Below are 17,319 nucleotides of genomic sequence, written 5' to 3' on the forward strand. Positions count from 1 at the left end.
GCGGGTGGACCCGGGGTCTAGCGCGTCCCCGCTACTCACCGTGGGCAGCTCGGCCCGAGTGCAGGGACGGTCGGCGGCGGCCCGGCCCCGCTACACTTTAACTGGCGGCGCCGGCGCTCCGCGCGCTCCGGGCGGCCAGGAGGGGCACCGCGGGCCTCTCGGACCGACCTGCTCCGGGAGATGACAGGACGCCAGGCGGGCCCGCCGGGCTCGGGCGAGCGGGGCGCGCGTGCACTAGTGCACCTGGCTCACTGCACGCACGGGTTCGCTGAGCCGGCGCGTGCGCGGCTGCTCGAGAGACGCTCGGACCCAGGCATCCCTCGCCGCCCCTGCAGGCCGGGGCACTTCTTTCCCTACCCAGGAAGGGCGCCAGGGGGCCGCCCCTACCTGGGCGGTGCTGGGGGAGGCGGAGCCCGGAGGTGTGGCCCCGGGCGCCGGGATAACAGCGCGGCCGAAGGCTTGCCGGGACCACGAACGGTGGCGGGCGGTGGCCCCGCGATGTCGCTCGTACTGCTGAGCCTGGCCGCGCTGTGCTGCGGTGCCATGCCTCCGGAGCCGGTAAGCCCTCGTCCGCGCCCCTCTCTCGCTTTCCCGTCCCTCGAGCCCGGACCCAAATTCGTCCCACCCGTCAGCTCATGCTTCTCCAAGGCGTTCGCGGAGGGCCGTCTGAAGGGGAAGCTGTGCATGCTCTGGGGCACCGGGCGTCGGGCTGCTTGAGTCAGGAGCAAGGGAATCAGACAAACCTGGGTTCACGTGCCACCACGTGCTCTTGATTCAGCCATTTATACTCACGGAGCCTCTTGTCCTCATCTGTGTAAGGAAGGGTCATACCTAACTTACCAGGATCTAGTGAAGGACAGCTATAGGGCCTGCAAGGCAGCAGCAAAGAGCCTGGCACATAGTAGGTGTTCACTATTGTTATTGCCTGGGGTCTTGAGGTCTGCCCTATTTGGGGGCACAAGAGCTGCTTCTCCATTCCACTGGCCTTTTTTGCCCTGTTAATTTCGCTGTACTGGGGCCCTTGTCCTCAGAGCTAAGCTCCTGAACTCTACTGCAGGTTTCTTTTCGTCCCCTGTGCCTTGAAGGACTGAGGGAATCTTCTGGGTCATTAAAGAAAAGCTCATCTGCAAAATAGCATTTGAAGCTATGTTGCTGCCCTTTTAGCATAGCACATAGCATGAAAGCATGGTGTTACTTGGTGATGGAAAGACAAACCCCATTCCCTGCCCTTATGTCTTCAGCTACTCTCCTTGTCCTCTGTCTCAGTTCGGAGCCCATCCCCTCACTCCCTGGCCTTTTCCACTAGAGGAAGAATTCATTGCCTTTGCAGTAGCTGCTGTTAGGCCAACAGCTTGAACTCTGTAAAGTTTAGAGCTGTTGCTTTGCTTCTTCCTAAAATTTGTCTCACCAGCCCTTCGACAAGAACGTAGCTCCCAGTATGGTGGCTCATTTGTTTAAAAAGCTGCCTGATGATATCCGTTGGAGTTCAGCTTTAAAAAGACAAAGATGAGTGACTGACAATTTCACCCAACTCAGATTACTCAAACTATCAAAAGTCTTGCCTTCTGTCATACAAGGTGTTTAGAAACGTTGAGGCCGTGAGGGATCAGATTCCAGAGCTGGTGGACTTAACCACGCTGTGTCATGTCACTGGTACTTGCAGCTGCCTTTTAGGTCCAGTATTTTATTACAAAGCCAAAGTACTAATTATTTTTTCCTATAAAAAGACATGAGCAGTTAACTCCAAAGGATTTAATACTGGCCTTTCTTAGACACTGATGGTATTATTTATTTTTTTAAAAGTTCTCTTTATTATTTTTTTTTAAATAAATTTTATATATTTTATTGATTTTATTTTTGGCTGCACTGGGTCTTCGTTGCTAGCTCGGGCTTTTCTCTGGTTGCAGCGACCGGGGGCTACTCTTCGTTGCGGAGCATGGGCTTCAGTAGTTGTGGCACACGGGCTCAGTAGTTGTGGCTCACGGGCTCTGGAGCGCAGGCTCAGTAGTTGTGGCACGCGGGCTTAGTTGTTCCGCAGCATGTGGGATCTTCCCGGACCAGGGCTCGAACCTGTGTCCCCTGCATTGGCAGGTAGATTCTTAACCACTGTGCCACCAGGGAAGCCCTAAAAGTTCTTTTTAAAAGATAACATGATGAAATCACAGTTGCGTTATGATTTTGTAAATATCTCAGGTGAGTCCTTTTATATTAGAAGAAGAATTTTTTAAAGCACCTGGGAAAGGCACCATGGACTGCACTCTTCTGCTTATCTTCTTGGCACAGCCAGTCCTTAACCTGGGAAAACTCAAGAAATATTCTAGACTGTCCTGAAAGCCTGCAGTTAAACATTAGCGTGTGAAGGGACCTTCATGGTGGTCCAGAGTCATCCCCTGCTTGTAGCAGAGACGGCTGAGATGCAGAGAGGGGTAAACCCACCTCTGGTCTTTAAGGGAGGTGATGGCCAGGCTTGAGGGTCAAGTGTACTAGTGGTTAATCTATGGCCCATCATAGCCTACCATGGGGCCACGTAGTCTCCCGCAAACTGTGAAGTGGAACCAGCTCAGCATTCATCCCTTGTATATGCATTTAAGGAAGAAGATGGTGTTTTGCCTAATTGGCAAATGAAAGCTTGTGGTTTGACGGTATTCAACATGGCACTCGGTTTCTTTCTCTCTTGCAGACGATTCAGTGTGGCTCTGAACCTGGTAGGTGCACTAGAAACAGGGCTTTACATCAAAAGCACAGTTGGACCTTTAGGGGACCCGAATCCTGGCAGTAGGTCATGAGAGACCAGGCACAGGGTGAACCATTGCTTCGTTAGCTGATGTGGGTGAAGCCTCTATCTGCTCAAGGCAGAGCTCCCAGGGTTTCGGGTGGGCTGGACTCCTGGCAAGTCAGAGGCACAGGAAGGGTGGGAATCGCCATGCAAGGTGAAAAGGGAAGCCTGCCACTCCTTGGAGGGAGATCAAGTGCCACGGGAGGGACGTCACTTACAGTTGGGAACAGGATGCAAATGTTTTAGAGAAGAAGGAGTGTGGGAGATTGTAGCATTTGAAGACTGGGTGGGCTTCTGCCCAAGAAATGTGGATGCACAGGGTGAGCTGGAGGGGAGATGGTACCAGCAGAGACTGGGAGGTAGGACGGGAGAGTCATGGGGGCCAGCTGGCTGGAGTCCAGGATCAGGTGTGGGGAAGGCAGGACTGATCCTAATAAACATGTCAAATATATTAGATACACACATACGTATGAAGGGACCCGGAGTGGTTACACATGCTCTGTAGGTTGGGGCCAGGAGGTTGAGCATCACCTCGGCTGCACATCAACCAGCACTGAGAAATGTCTGGCCTGCCTTAGCTGGAAGAAGAGACGAATTGTGAGTGAGGGGTGGTCAGGGTGGGTCACGTAGAGCAGGTGGCATTGGATTGGGCTGGGGAGGGGGGGTGTCATGGGCAGTCTCGCCTTCTCCCAGGACCATCTCCAGAATGGATGGTCCAACACACCCTGACCCCAGGAGACTTGAGGGATCTCCGAGTGGAGCCTATTAAAAGCAGTGTTGTGCGCTTCCCTGGTGGCGCAGTGGTTGAGAATCTGCCTGCCAATGCAGGGGACACGGGTTCGAGCCCTGGTCTGGGAAGATCCCACGTGCCGCGGAGCAGCTGGGCCCGTGAGCCACAATTACTGAGCCTGCGCGTCTGGAGCCTGCGCTCCGCAACAAGAGGGGCCGCGATAGTGAGAGGCCCGCGCACCGCGATGAAGAGTGGCCCCCGCTTGCCACAACTAGAGAAAGCCCTCACACAGAAACGAAGACCCAACACAGCCATAAATAAATAAATAAATACTTTAAAAAAAAAAAAAAAAAAGCGGTGTTGTGCTGGAGGACTATTCAATTTTGATGAACATAAGCTGGATACTCCGGGCAGATGGTAAGTTTGCATCAATCAAAGATAAGGCCTGACATGTCTGCTAAAGCAGAAAAGGGCAGACTCTACAACCCATTACTTCCCCTCCCAGGCACACATCCAACAGAATACGTACATGCACGCACCAAAGCCACAGACTAGAATGTTCATAGTAGCAGTATTCATAACAGCCAAAAAATGCCTCAAATGCCTGACAGTAGAATTAGAATCACGAAACGGAATCCAGTATAGCAATGAGCATAAATGATCTGTAACTACACACAGTGTGGATGAATCTCACAAACAAAAGAAGCCAGATTCAGGAGTTCATACCTTCACATCTGCACGCAGGCCTGCAGTCCTACCCACCAGATGATTCCATTAACAAAAAGTGCAAAACAGGCAAAACTACTGTAAGCAGTTAGAAGTCAGGATAGTGGCTACTCTCAGGTGGGGAATGACTGAAAGGAGGCCTGAGGGGCACTCCTGGGGTGTTCCTTAAGTACTGGCTGCATGAGTGTGAAAACTCATCAAATGGCACGCTGGTGTACTTTTCTGTATGTTATGCTGTCCTTCATGGAAGAAAATTGGGTAAGGCCAGAGATGACCCCCGAGGTGTAGGAAAACATTCTCTCGGGTAGATAACTTTTCCACCTCCCAAAGGGCATTGTGGAAGTCCTGGCATTTCTCTGAGGCACCTTGTGAGTTCTTTGGATGAACCAATCCTGGGGACCTAAAGGCCATGTGTGTAGGTTCCACCCACTAAATTCAGCTAAATTCCATCCGGTCAATAATCTGGGAGTGCCAGTCGGATTCCCAGAGGGCCAAGGGGAGGCAGACACAGGCACAGACTCCATCAGGGGAACCCTGGAGGGACCTGTACTCCGAAGGGGGTTGGGGAGAGAGGAGCAGGAGAGGGCCCTGGTGAGACCACATTAAATTAGATGTTGCAATAAGGCATTTGGCTTCATCCCTGGCACAGAGCAGGCTCATGTATGTTAGCTGTTGTTATAGGCGGTGGTGCGTGAGTTGGGCCTTGAAGGAGTAAGACTTGGAGAGGCAGAGAATAGGAGGAAAGGGCATCCCAGGGAGAAGGATCAGCATGCGTAAAGGTGCGGACAGAACAGGCATGGCTGCTGAGGACACTGTGAAAGGCCTTTGTGGTGTTCTATACAGCAGGCCTGTTCCTCTTAAAAGAGACCCAAAATAGTGCAGTTAGACTCCTCTTTGCAGGCATCTGTGAAATTCAGGCTCACCTATGAGGAGGAAAGGCTTTGGAATTTGAATCCATATTCTTCCGCTGATGAACTTTGTAAGCCACAGCGAAGCTCCCTGAAATTCCCTAAGCCTCACTTACCCCATCTGTAAACTGGAGACAATCATCGTGCCTACCTTTGAGGGCTACAGTGAATGTGAAGTGCGATGAGGCAGGTAGGCTGTCTAGCGTCAAGTCATCCACAGATTTAGCACTAAATACACAACTGCCCTCTTGCCCACCTTGGCAGGCAGCATCCGCTTGTTGAAAGCCACCAAGATCTGCGTGACGGGCAAAAGCCACTTCCAGTCCTTCAGCTGCGTCAGGTGCAATTACACTGAGGCCTTCCAGACTCAGACCAGACCCTCTGGTGGCAAAGTAAGCACTTGGAGACACTTGGCTAATAGTCACTAATCCAGGTCCTTTGTTGGGGGTGTGGATGTTGTGCTCACATACAGGCTGCTGAGAGCTACAGCCTGGAGCCTGAAGCAGGATGCCTGGGTTCAAATCCCATTTGGGGCCATTTCTCTGCGGTGTGCCTTGGGCAAGTCAGCATCCCTGGGCCTCAGTTTCCCCATCAGCAAAGTGAGGGAAGCTGAACTTAAATTACATCCTGGCTCTAGAATTTTACACTTCTCTGATTCTGTGAGTTACACTGGCAAACCGTGTAGGGTCCATTTCCTTAGCAGACATTGACTAGAGACGTGAGTTTCAGCAGTAGGTTAAGGAACGAAATTATAAATGAGAAGAACTTGGAAATTCAGGGCTTCCCGCTTTGCCTTGCAGTGGACGTTTTCCTACATTGGCTTTCCTGTAGAGCTGAACACAGTCTATTTCGTTGGGGCCCATAACATCCCCAATGCAAATATGAATGAAGACGGCCCCTCCCTGGCTGTGAACTTCACCTCACCAGGTACACTTCCTCACTCTTCTCTTACTCTCTGTCTTGCTGGGACACCTGTTTTGGTGTGTGGTTTGGTACAGAGAGGCCGGGTACCCTGGACAAGGCGTTTGGCCTTGCTAAGTCTCGGCTTCCTCGTGTGTAATATGGACATGACGGTAACCACACCTCACTCACAAGGAGAGGATTAAGTCAGGTGAAATGGAGGAGAAAGCCCATTCCTGTGTGTCAGGCACTGATTGAGCACTTGACACGCATCATCTCACTTAAGCCGTCAACAACCCCGAGGTTGGGACAGCCCCGTTTTACAGATAAAGAAACTGAGAGCTTAAGTAACTTGCCCTGGTTACACATGCAGAAGTGAAGCTGACGGTCAAACTCTGGTCCTTCTGGACTGATGCACTTTAGCCATTCTTTGTTGATGATGCAAAACGCTTGTTCCAGCCTCAGCTTCCTGGCAGGCTGTGTAGTCTGACAGCGTGCAGCTGGTCTCTGAGGATGTACAGACTCCAGTAGGTTTGTCCCCTGAGCTGCGGTGAAGAGGCAGGTGGCACTGAGTTGAGTGCTGGGTTCTTTCCCTTGCTCTATGACACACAATCAGCTCTCTGGTGTCACACCTGCAGTATCACACACGGGGTTGGGGTGAGGATGAGACGGGATCATGGGTGAGGAGGGTCCAGCATGGTGCCCGGCCCCAGCAGCTCCCATGTCACCCCCACTCGGCTGGGTCACCTGTTCTGTATCCCATGCCTGTCCCTGTCCCAGGTGTAGCATCGAAGCCAAATGGGGCAATTGCCAATCTGTCATTGTTCCTTGGTCGTGGTCCAGTGTATTCTTGGCATCACATCATTTACTACACAGTAGTGCCCAGCTTTCTTGATGAGACTAAATCTCATTTTTTAAATTATATTTTGGAATAATTTTAGATTTATAGAAAAGTTGCAAAGCTAGTACGAAGAGTTCCCATATTCTTCTCACCCAGTTTCCCTTATCGTTAACATCCTACATTACCGTGGTCTATTTGTCAAAACTAAGAGTCCAACACTGGTACATTTCTATGAACAAAACTCCAGACTTTATTGGATTTCACCTGCTTTTCCATTAATGTCCTCTTTCTGTCCCAGTGGCATTTAGTCCCCCGTGTCTCCTTCGTCTCATCTGATCTGTGACAGTTTCTTAGTCTTTCCCTGTGTTTCACGACCATGACAGTCTTGAGGAGTGATGGCCATGCATCCTGCAAACCCAATCTGGGTTTGTCTGGTGTTTGTCTCATGATTAGACTGGGGATATAGGTGTGTTTGGTGAGAATTCCGCAGAGGTGAAGCACTCTTCTCATGACACTCTATCAGCGGTGGGTGACACGCACAGGACGTCACAGGTGGTGCTCACCTTTGTCACTGGTTAAGTGGTGTCTGCCAGGCTTCTCTGTGTAATCTAGTATTTTTCCCTTTCCCAAATTTAGTTTTTGGAAACAAATCACTAAGTCTACCCCATCCTGGGGTGGGGGGTATAGGGTGGGATTAAGCTCCACCTCCTGGAAGGGGCAGTATCTACACATATTACCAAACCTCATTTTTGAATAATGGTTGGTTTCTAAGTCTTCTCTTGGGGATCACAGATAGTTTTGATAAAGGCTGTATTTAAATTAGACTCTGGTTATCACTTCATGAATAGATAACCTTCTGTTTAACAGTATAATGTTAGCATCTCATTTATATCTGCTATCTGACCTCGTATGTGAAATGTTCTGGCAATTCATTACAGGTGTGGTAAGCATATGTGTGTGCACACTTGTTGGCAAGGGGGTGGAGCAGAGATACCTTTTTCTAAAATGTAAAAACTTTCATTCAAATTTCCAGGCTGCCTGGACCACATAATGAAATACCAAAAAAAGTGCATCGAGGCAGGTAAGTAAATACAGCATTTGCTTTTGTTATTAGAAGAAATTCATACCGTGAGTCAGCGCAGCTCAAGCTTTTTAAGATGAAGGAACTGAGGCCTAGAGTGGGGCTGTTATGTATCCCAATTGCTCAGACTGTGAAGGCTGATCCCGGCCAGCGCCGTGCCCACTGAACCCAGGGATGGACAGACTCTTAGTAGGTTTATATGGTGAGCAAGTCACAGAAAAAAAACACCCTGCTCCCTTGGTTAAAGTAACATTTTAGCCCAAACCAAAGGCCCTTCCTGCCTGGATGGGAATCTGTAAGTCCTCCACCTGCTCAGACACCACTACCACTGAACTGTGGTCACGGGAACCCTGCACACCTTCTGCTTGGATGTGCAAACATTCAAGGTGGGAGCGTTAGCTAAAGTAGTGACTAGAAGCAGGCTCTCAACCTGTGACCTCACGGGGGTCCACATCCTACAGGCCAGACTGTTAGAACCTGCCCCCACCCTTCGCATTTTTAAATAAGCCCATTCAGGATAATCAGTCCCAACTGTCCAACTTCCAAAGGTTTTACAAGGATTTCTGTGCATTTCCGGGTAATACAGTCTTAGGGTGCTAATGAGGCTAGTGGTTTTGGGGGGATCAGTCCCTGCCTCTTAGGCACCCCCACGCCACAGGCATCCCTATGAACCCCAGCAGACTGAATGCACGCGTCTCCTTGCTGGAAGGCAGACTTGGAGCACTGTGCCTCCTTTCTCGCCTCCCACCAGGAGAGATCTGGAGTGTTGGAGGACACTGGGATGTGAGGGGGTCTGAGGGCCTCGAATCAGTCCTAGAACCCAACTCCTAAAGACAGTTCTGAGCTGGGACTTGAAATGGCCTCCTGAGTGGGGAAAATAATACACAGTATTCTATATCATGGTCCTGGAAATTAACCGAGTGCTGATTTGCAAGCCACATGAATGAAACCACCAGCTTTTTCTCACAGAGTAGACCTGTCCGGGTATCTTCTAAGCATGAGATATTTCCTTATTTCTTGGCATCCAGTAAAGCTGGAGCAGAGTAGTCTGATGGATGGAGTTCCTGGAACCCAGAGTGTTCTAGTTCTAGCTGAATTCCCTCGCTCTATAAACTGAGACATGTCTCCTAACCTGTGGCTCCTGCTCCCCATCCTGGAAAGGAGGAAATCCTGACCCCAGCCCTTCACTCAAAATGGATGTTGAGAATAGAAGGGAGGAGTAGAACCCAGCCTGTGCCTCTCACCACCCTCAGCCCAGGGAAGCTGTTTTCAGCAAAGCAGTGACGTGGGGTCACTAAACTTTCTTGGGCAGCAGGTTACTTTGAGATGATAAATAAAAGGCACACTGTGTAGTTGAATAAGTATCTCTTGGACGTGTACCTCAGAACGTACATCTGTTTTTGTCAAGCCCTTATGGGGGCTTAAATGAGGGCTGAGTTTGCAACTCCAGCCTTGTGATTCTCCCTCAACTCACAGGAAGTCTGTGGGATCCAAACATCACTGCTTGTAAGAAGAATGAGACCATGATAGAAGTGAACTTTACAACCAGTCCCCTTGGAAACAGATATATGGCTCTCATCCAAAATACCACTGTAATTGGGACTTCTTATGTGTTGGAGGTACTTTTTTCCCCTTCATTTCCTCAACACCACCCCCGTCCTCAACCTCCAGCTCTCCTTCTCTTGTCGAAGAATGCAGATTCCCTGGACAGGCTCTCTTTTGAGAGAGCACGGACAGAACTGTCTGCTGTACAAATATGCTGGGCTACTGTGATTAATTCAGACAAAGGAAAACAAGTCCCTGGGAGCATCCCTGGAAACATCCCTGTGACTCTAAAACCAACCAAAGGTAGAGGTCTCAGAAGTATGGAGTGAATCCTGACTCACAGTCTAATGAGTTCAAAGTCAGTTTGGGAAGAGCGGTGTCTTCATTGGCAGTCTTTGATCTAATCATTCGTATGGCTCCTAATACCTTTTTTTTTTTTTTTTTAAATGTATTTATTTTTGGCTGCATTGGGGTCTTCGTTGCTGCCTGTGGGCTTTCTCTAGTTGCGGCGAGCGGGGCTACTCTTTGTTGTGGTGCGCGGGCTTCTCAATGCAGTGGCTTCTCTTGTTGCAGAGCATGGGCTCTAGGCATGAGGGCTTCAGTAGTTGTGGCACGTGGGCTCAGTAGTTGTGGCTCACGGGCTCTAGAGCACAGGCTCAGTAGTTGTGGCACATGGGCTTAGCTGCTCCGCAGCATGTGGGATCTTCCCGCACCAGGGCTCGAACCCATGTCCCCTGCATTGGCAGGCGGATTCTTAACCACTGTGCCACCAGGGAAGTCCCTGGCTCCTAATTCTTGATTTTTGTCTCACTCACCTGCACCAGAAGGAACTAACTCGAACTTCTGTGGTGGTTCAAGTGACTGAGGAAAGTTAAGGTGCTGTGGTCCAGGTAAAGCTGAACGAGATGCTCTGGGGAGGGGAGGAGAGGGGAGGGGCACTGAAGACCCACTGCATCGCCACTCGTTGCCTTTGAGGAGTTTTTCTAGTTGGAGCAGATGAGTTCTCTCCCCAGCTCGCTTCTGCCAGCAGTCTCGCCATTATGTGAGGTTGATGGGGAATCCCGGCCTCCATCTTCACAGCTGTGAGGTCAGGAAGCTGACCTTATCATCACGGTCCCTTCTGCTTTTGTGAGTGGCTGTTGACTTTCCAAGGTGCTTTTATTCCTATTTTCTGTCACAGAAACACAGAGGAATTCTGAGCCATTTTATTATCCCAAGCCTCCATTTTCACTGCAAAATGAAGTAACAAAGGATTTGAAATCAGCAGGCTTGGGTTCCCAATCAGCATATGAACTTTGAAGGGCAATCTGTCCCCTTGGGGACTGAGTTTACTCTGCTGGAGAACAGGAAGTTGGGCTAGCAGGTGCTCTCACAGCTCTTTCCACACTGAGTGTATGCTGTGGGGCCATGGAGGGTCCCGGTGGGACACAGCTACACCCAAGACATAAGGGCCTTTTTGTTCTTCATTCCCAGGACATACAGGCAGCGCTCAGACACGCCCGGCGGAGCAGATACCCATCAGCACGTTAGGACTGCACCCCTTTTCCAGGGAACCAGACTCTCCTAGTCCCAAGGGACTTACATGTCGTAAAGCGCTGGCTTAGGTCAAGAGGAGTCCCACTGCTCTGTTTTTTGGAGGACATATTTGTATATGTATAAGGATGTGACCTAACCCTTTTAGATAAAGAAATTAACATCTTAGCAACATGTACAAAGTTTAGGTTCACAGCTCAGGAGTCTTAGAAGGTTTGGTCTTGAGTGACTAGTCTGGATTTTAGGGCTTTGTGACAGAAGTATGACCAAGGGAAAAAAAATGTCCTATTACAATGCTAGAGAGGGGTTGAAGCCAGAAAAAAAGGGAAGAGAAGTTCTGGTGAAAGTACAAATAAGGCTGATCCCCTCATTTCTCTTAGCTGACTCTGTATTTCCATACCTGTGGCAACGACTGCATCCGACACAGAGAACTGTGGGGCTTTGCCCACAAACGGGTGTCCCCTTCCCTCGGGATCACAGTAAGTGTCCAGCCCTTTCTATGGGAGTATCAAAGAGGCTGAGGACATGAAGGCCCCCAGCCCCACCCCCATTCAATATGTAACAGGCTGGGGGTCGGGGAGCGTGAGGGAGGGTCCCTGCCTGCAGGTGCTGAACAGGGTACAGGGAAAGACGGCGGTGCTGTGCCCGAGAGCTGCAAACTGAGTTAAGAATGAGGCTTCATTTATGAGATCAAGATCCGTGACCAAGCAGGATATACACAAGAAGGGAAAAAAATCAACGGTGCAAAATTGATATTCAGAGTGCCGCAAGGATCTCCTGAAAAACGTCAGGGCTGTAAAGGGACTGAGTATATGAGGGAACATGCATTTCACTGCTTTTTGACTTTCTTATCCGTCTCAGTGGCCCAGGCCTGGCTGTTACTGTAATTCATTGTGGCCACACAGACATCTGGATAACAAATTAGGAATAGTGGCACCAAGAGGCACACATCATTGGTGCCTGAGAGCAGCTGGTTCTGGAGAATGTCTCTCTGGATTTAGCAATGTTAGTACCTTCATTGCAGGTTGACAAATAAAATGCTTCCAGAACTAGCCCAGGGGTGGGGTCAAAAGTTAAAAGGGGGCTTCCCTGGTGGCTCAGTGGTTAAGAATCCGCCTGCCAGTGCATGAGACATGGGTTCGAGCCCTGGTCTGGGAAGATCCCACAAGCCGCGGAGCAACTAAGCCTATGCACCACAACTACTGAGCCTGCACTCTAGAGCCCGCGAGCCACAACTACTGAGCCCACGCACTGCAACTACTGAAGCCCGCGCGCCTAGAGCCCGTGCTCCGCAACAAGAGAAGCCACCGCAATGAGAAGCCTGCACACTGCAACGAAGAGTAGCCCCACGCGCTGCAACTAGAGAAAGCCCGCGCGCAGCAATGAAGACCCAACGCAGCCAAAAATAAATAAATGAATTAATTAATTAAAAAAAAAAAGTTAAAAGGTGCTGGTCTTAGAAACCCACTGTCCTAACAATCCTGACTGCTGTGTAGGCACAGTGCCTATGTATTCCTGAGCACTTCCACACGCTGGAGCTTAACTGATCCTCAACATTCCCGTAACCAGGTGGCATGACCCCCCACATCTGTCAGTCTGACAAAACAGCCTTTAAAAATGCCATCTATCCATATTATGTATTAAGTAATTGCACCCAGAATAACATTAATTCAGCAAAGAACAAAAAAATGAACGTAAACTCTGGTTACCACAGTGAAAATGTGGAGTAAGAGGCCAAAATGATTTTAGAGGACTGTTCCTAACCTCCTGGCCCCCTCTCCCTTTTGAGAATCTAATGAAACACCTGGACACTATGGAAAAACACACTGATCTGCAGACCCCCTGGAGGTCTACTGACCCTTGGCTTTAAAGGGACCAAAACTTCCACAAAGCACTGAGTAAAAGTTTTAGTTTCCAAATAAGAGAAAAATTTGGTTCTGTTCTGCTGAAGATGAATAAGCTTTGTTTTCTCCAGGCAGAAGTGTGTTGGGTGGATGGCTGCCTCTCCTCCTCTCGGCTGGCTCTGCTGGTGGCCACGTGGGTGCTGGCAGTTGGGATCTATCTGACCTGGAGGCATTGTAAGGGTTATAATTCAGTTCTTTAAAGAAACGCAGATGAGGAAATAACACTGATTTTTTTTTTTTAAAGGAGATTCCTCCAAAGGCAATCACATTTTGGCATTACACAAGAGTCAGACATTTATTTAATGCCTCAGAGCTCTCCTAAAGACTAATATAATGACTGGACCACACCTGCTAAGGTAAAGCAGGGATTGGGACTCCAGATCTGCTATCACCTGTTTTCTTTTTACCATCGAGGCATCTACAACGAATGTAATGGGCCAAAGATAGCTGATAACAAATTACATTTTACCTGTGATAGGTACTCTATGCTAGTTGCTACTTTTGAAAAATAATTCTTCCAAAGCATAAGAACAACGCTCACTTGGATTCATATACTCCAAGGATCTTGCCACCTCTAAAACACCGAAGACTTGAATAAGAAATCAGAGTATTTATATAGATACACAGCTAGAGGGAGGCCCACTGAAAACCTCTGCTTCTCCTCCCCTCCACACACAGACAAGGAAATATAAATGTAGTCTTTGAGTTGTTTGTGATGTTGTATACAGAACAAGATTAATCCCATGTTCTTAGGTAAGCAAGCCACGTCGAACTTTGACCTTAAGAATACTTACTATATTAATGGATATTGTTTGACTTGTATTCGTTACAGTAGTTTCATACCTAGTTTCCATTCTTTAGCACGTATAGGACAGAATTCCAGTTGAGTTCCAGCTGAAATGGGGGTACCACTTAACCTTATGGAACTGTAAAGAAACTCTACCACCTGTAGGTAGAAGATGGAACAACTACTGAGTTGACCCAACTCAAAACGTGATGTGAAGGGCAGAGAGGTCAGCTGTCCTTGTTCACAGATGGCACTAAAACTACTACATTTACAACCATCCACCTGAAACAGAGTATCTTAAACCTGAACAGTTTCTATGAATTTATTTGAAAAGCTACGGGCTTAATCAAGAGGACTAATTCAGTGATAGGGACTTAGAAAATACATCTTTTAAGCATCTTTAAGGTTTAAGCATTGGTGTGTTTCAGGTGATGTGTACAAAAGGAACATCAAGGGTATTTTCCTCTCTGGCAGTAATAACATCCCTGGTGCTCAGCTGATGTGCCCTAGCAAGGGATCATTCATCAGCGGTGGTTTAGACTAGAGTGAAAGCCTGTTATTTGCTATCCACAGATGACAAATGCTTTTCTCCCCCACAGAAAGGATCAAGAAGACTTCCTTCTCTACTACCACACTACTGCCCCCCATTAAGGTTCTTGTGGTTTACCCATCTGAAATATGTTTCCATCACACAGTTTGTTACTTCACTGAATTTCTTCAAAACCACTGCAGAAGTGAAGTCATCCTTGAAAAATGTCAGAAAAAGAAAATAGCCGAGATGGGTCCCGTGCAGTGGCTTACCACTCAGAAGAAAGCCACGGATAAGGTCATTTTCCTTCCTTCCAATGATAACACCACGTGTGATGGTACCTGTGGCAAGAGGGGGGGCAGCCCCTGTGAGAACTCCCAAGACCTGTTCCCCCTCGCCTTTAACCTCTTCTGCAGCGACCTGAGAAGCCAGACTCATCTGCACAAATACGTGGTGGTCTGTTTCAGAGAGGATGATACCAAAGACAACGACACTGTGCTCAGTGTCTGCCCCACATACCGCCTCATGAAGGATGCTACGGCTTTCTGCACAGAGCTTCTCCACGCCAAACGTGTGTCGATGGGGAGAAGGGTGCACACCTGCCACTACAGCTGCTCCTCCCTGTAGCCCAGCCACGAAGCAGGAGACCTTAAAGCCTTCCTACTGCTCCAATTACAGGAGGAAAGCATCTGTGATGATTCTGAAGTCTACCGTACAGGCTACGTGTAGGGAGGATTACAGTTGAACCTTGAACAACCCAGGGGGTAGGGGTGCTGACCCCTGTGCAGTCGAAAATTCATGTATAACTTTATAGTCCACCATCTGTATCTGTGGTTCTGCATCTGTGGATTCAACCAACTGCAGACCTGTAGTATGTATTTATTGAAAAAATCTACATATAAGTGAATCTGCCCAAACTTGTGTTGTTCAAGGGTCAACCATATGTATACCTGCTTTAGCAAAAGGAAGTAAGGGAGGATTCACAACTGAATACATACACCTTAGTCTAGTAATTAAAAGTTTTTATGCTAATAAAATTGTTACAAATTTACTAACTACTGTGGCATTAAAGAACAGAAACTGAATTTATAACTGTAAAGCTAAGTCAACTTCACACCTAAAAATCAAGAACACTTATAAAACTATAACCATTCAGATAATCAAAGATAAAGCATCTCCCAGCCGAATATCCAGTCTTGAATAATCCATGCTCTGCAGAGTAGGTAGAATTGTTTAGTTCTATAACTTTCTAAGTTTAATTAATGAATGCCAAACCTAAGAGTCCTCACTAATTCACTCAGTAACTTCTTCGGTGAAAAACCTATTACACACACAAGTCCTTATTTCTAAGATAACAAAAATAGGGAATAACAGGCTGAACCTGTCTTTGCTGACCAGATGACCTACTCTATGTGGAACCACTTGTATACTTGGTATTTGCATAGGACCCTCCCTCTCAGAACTAGATTCATGTCCTATCTGACTCTTGTACAGGTGACTTTTAACATCAACAACAAAATACATCACTTGCAGAGCTGATGTCTACTTTTGCCCAAAGTTACCTATTAGAAGTCACTGTCAGAATTCAGTTTTATGGTTATTACATAACTTTCCATGTTCAAAACAAAAATAATTCCTATGTTGAAGTTAGCCCTCTTGAAGTAATTAATCTTTTTACAAATGAATTATTGCACTGGTTTACTTAAATAAAAAACAGAATCTACCATAGAATTACAGAATGTAGAGGTGTGTGGCGTTTTAAGTCTTCGAACTTTTTACTTTTCTCAAAGCATCTTTTTCTTAATGCAGAGGTCACCAAAAGGTTGTTTATATTAGCACCCATATTTTTCTAGGAAAGCTTGTCTCTTTCGCACAGTGCAAGACTGCATCTGCTCTAGAATGTGGGTCAGTTTCAGGTGGATGACTGTTAAAATGTTCTTGTAGATTATCCTTAAAGGACCATGCCACTCCTTCTAATACATGTCTTACAGATAAAGACCAAAAATAAGGAAGCATAGAGTGTCCAGCTTCACAAGCAAATACTTAGCAATGCCTGAGGCAATACAATTAATGTGGTAAAGCTCACTTACTTGTCATGATCAGTTTTCCCGGTGCTTGTAAGTGCTGGTAATAGAAGACGGCTTATGTCAAAACTTGGACCAGAAACCAACCTCCTCTGAATCAATATCTACCAGTTATAAGAGCAATATGCTATTATGTGAAAAACTATTATAAACAGAAATACATTATGCTTTTAGAACTAGGTAGCCAGTATTAAACTGTGTTGAAACAGCCCAGAAAGATAAAATCAGTATTGTATAAATTTAATTATTTTGTTAAAAAACTGAAAAAATAAAAGCATACAATTTTCAAATTTAAGGCAAACATCCCAAATAATACTAGCAAATTAAAATTTTGTTATACTGGCAGACTCTTCTTTGTTTCCAACCTACTGAGCAGATATGCAAAATAATCCTATTTATTTAAAATGCTCTAGTAACAGCATTTCTCCAAGTCCTAAAACTTCCAACCATCCTTTTTTTTTTTTGTGGCCATGCTGCGCAGCTTGTGGGGTCTTAGTTCCCCGACCAGGGACTGAACCTGGGGCCACAGCAGTGAAAGTGCCGAGTCCTAACCACTGGACTTCCAGGGAAGTCCCCACAACTGTCCTTACTGCTTCTATATTCCACTTACCTGCATCTCTTATCTGCATCTACTTTTGTCTTTCCCCCAGCCCCCCTCCCACCCTCAGTTCTAGAGAAGCGAGATGGTCCCTGGCAGGGAGTGGCAGGAATCAGGCATCCTCCCCATCCTCCCAGGTCTCTGAGCCCATAGGCTGTGCTGGCTGGCTCCAGTCTCCAAACCTCCTTCCCTTCCTCAGCAGGGGCTCAGAAGGCTGGACCAAGGCCTGGACCACTGGTGGTAATAGCTGTCTGTATTTAAACTTTGGTTCAGACTGCTCACAGATTAAGGTCAACTGATCATACTGAACAAAAAGTACTCCAAGAACTTTCACTTCATTTTTCAGGTAAAGGAAAATTGGGGACCTGATGCTTAAG

General features: G+C 47.6%; 2 protein-coding genes across 2 annotated transcripts in view; one reads left to right on the forward strand and one right to left on the reverse strand.

The window, feature by feature from the left end:
• CHDH (choline dehydrogenase) overlaps positions 1-379 on the reverse strand; it is a 68,332-nt gene extending 67,953 nt beyond the window's left edge. Inside the window, exon 1 of the mRNA XM_061196997.1 lies at positions 40-379. The gene's annotated coding sequence lies outside the window, so the exon portion shown is untranslated. The remainder of the gene's footprint in view (positions 1-39) is intronic.
• On the forward strand, positions 57-15,879 carry IL17RB (interleukin 17 receptor B). The gene is given in 14 exon segments (XM_061197480.1): positions 57-558; positions 2,681-2,705; positions 3,470-3,555; positions 3,878-3,923; positions 5,405-5,532; positions 5,941-6,067; positions 7,915-7,962; positions 9,439-9,577; positions 10,319-10,397; positions 11,421-11,466; positions 11,469-11,523; positions 13,020-13,053; positions 13,055-13,118; positions 14,331-15,879. Coding segments are annotated over 14 exon segments (1,812 nt in total). The 5' UTR covers positions 57-180; the 3' UTR covers positions 14,888-15,879.
• Positions 15,880-17,319: the final 1,440 nt, after the last annotated feature.

The sequence above is a fragment of the Eubalaena glacialis genome, chromosome 7 (assembly GCF_028564815.1).
Source record: "Eubalaena glacialis isolate mEubGla1 chromosome 7, mEubGla1.1.hap2.+ XY, whole genome shotgun sequence".
In the NCBI taxonomy this organism is placed as follows: Eukaryota; Metazoa; Chordata; class Mammalia; order Artiodactyla; family Balaenidae; genus Eubalaena; species Eubalaena glacialis.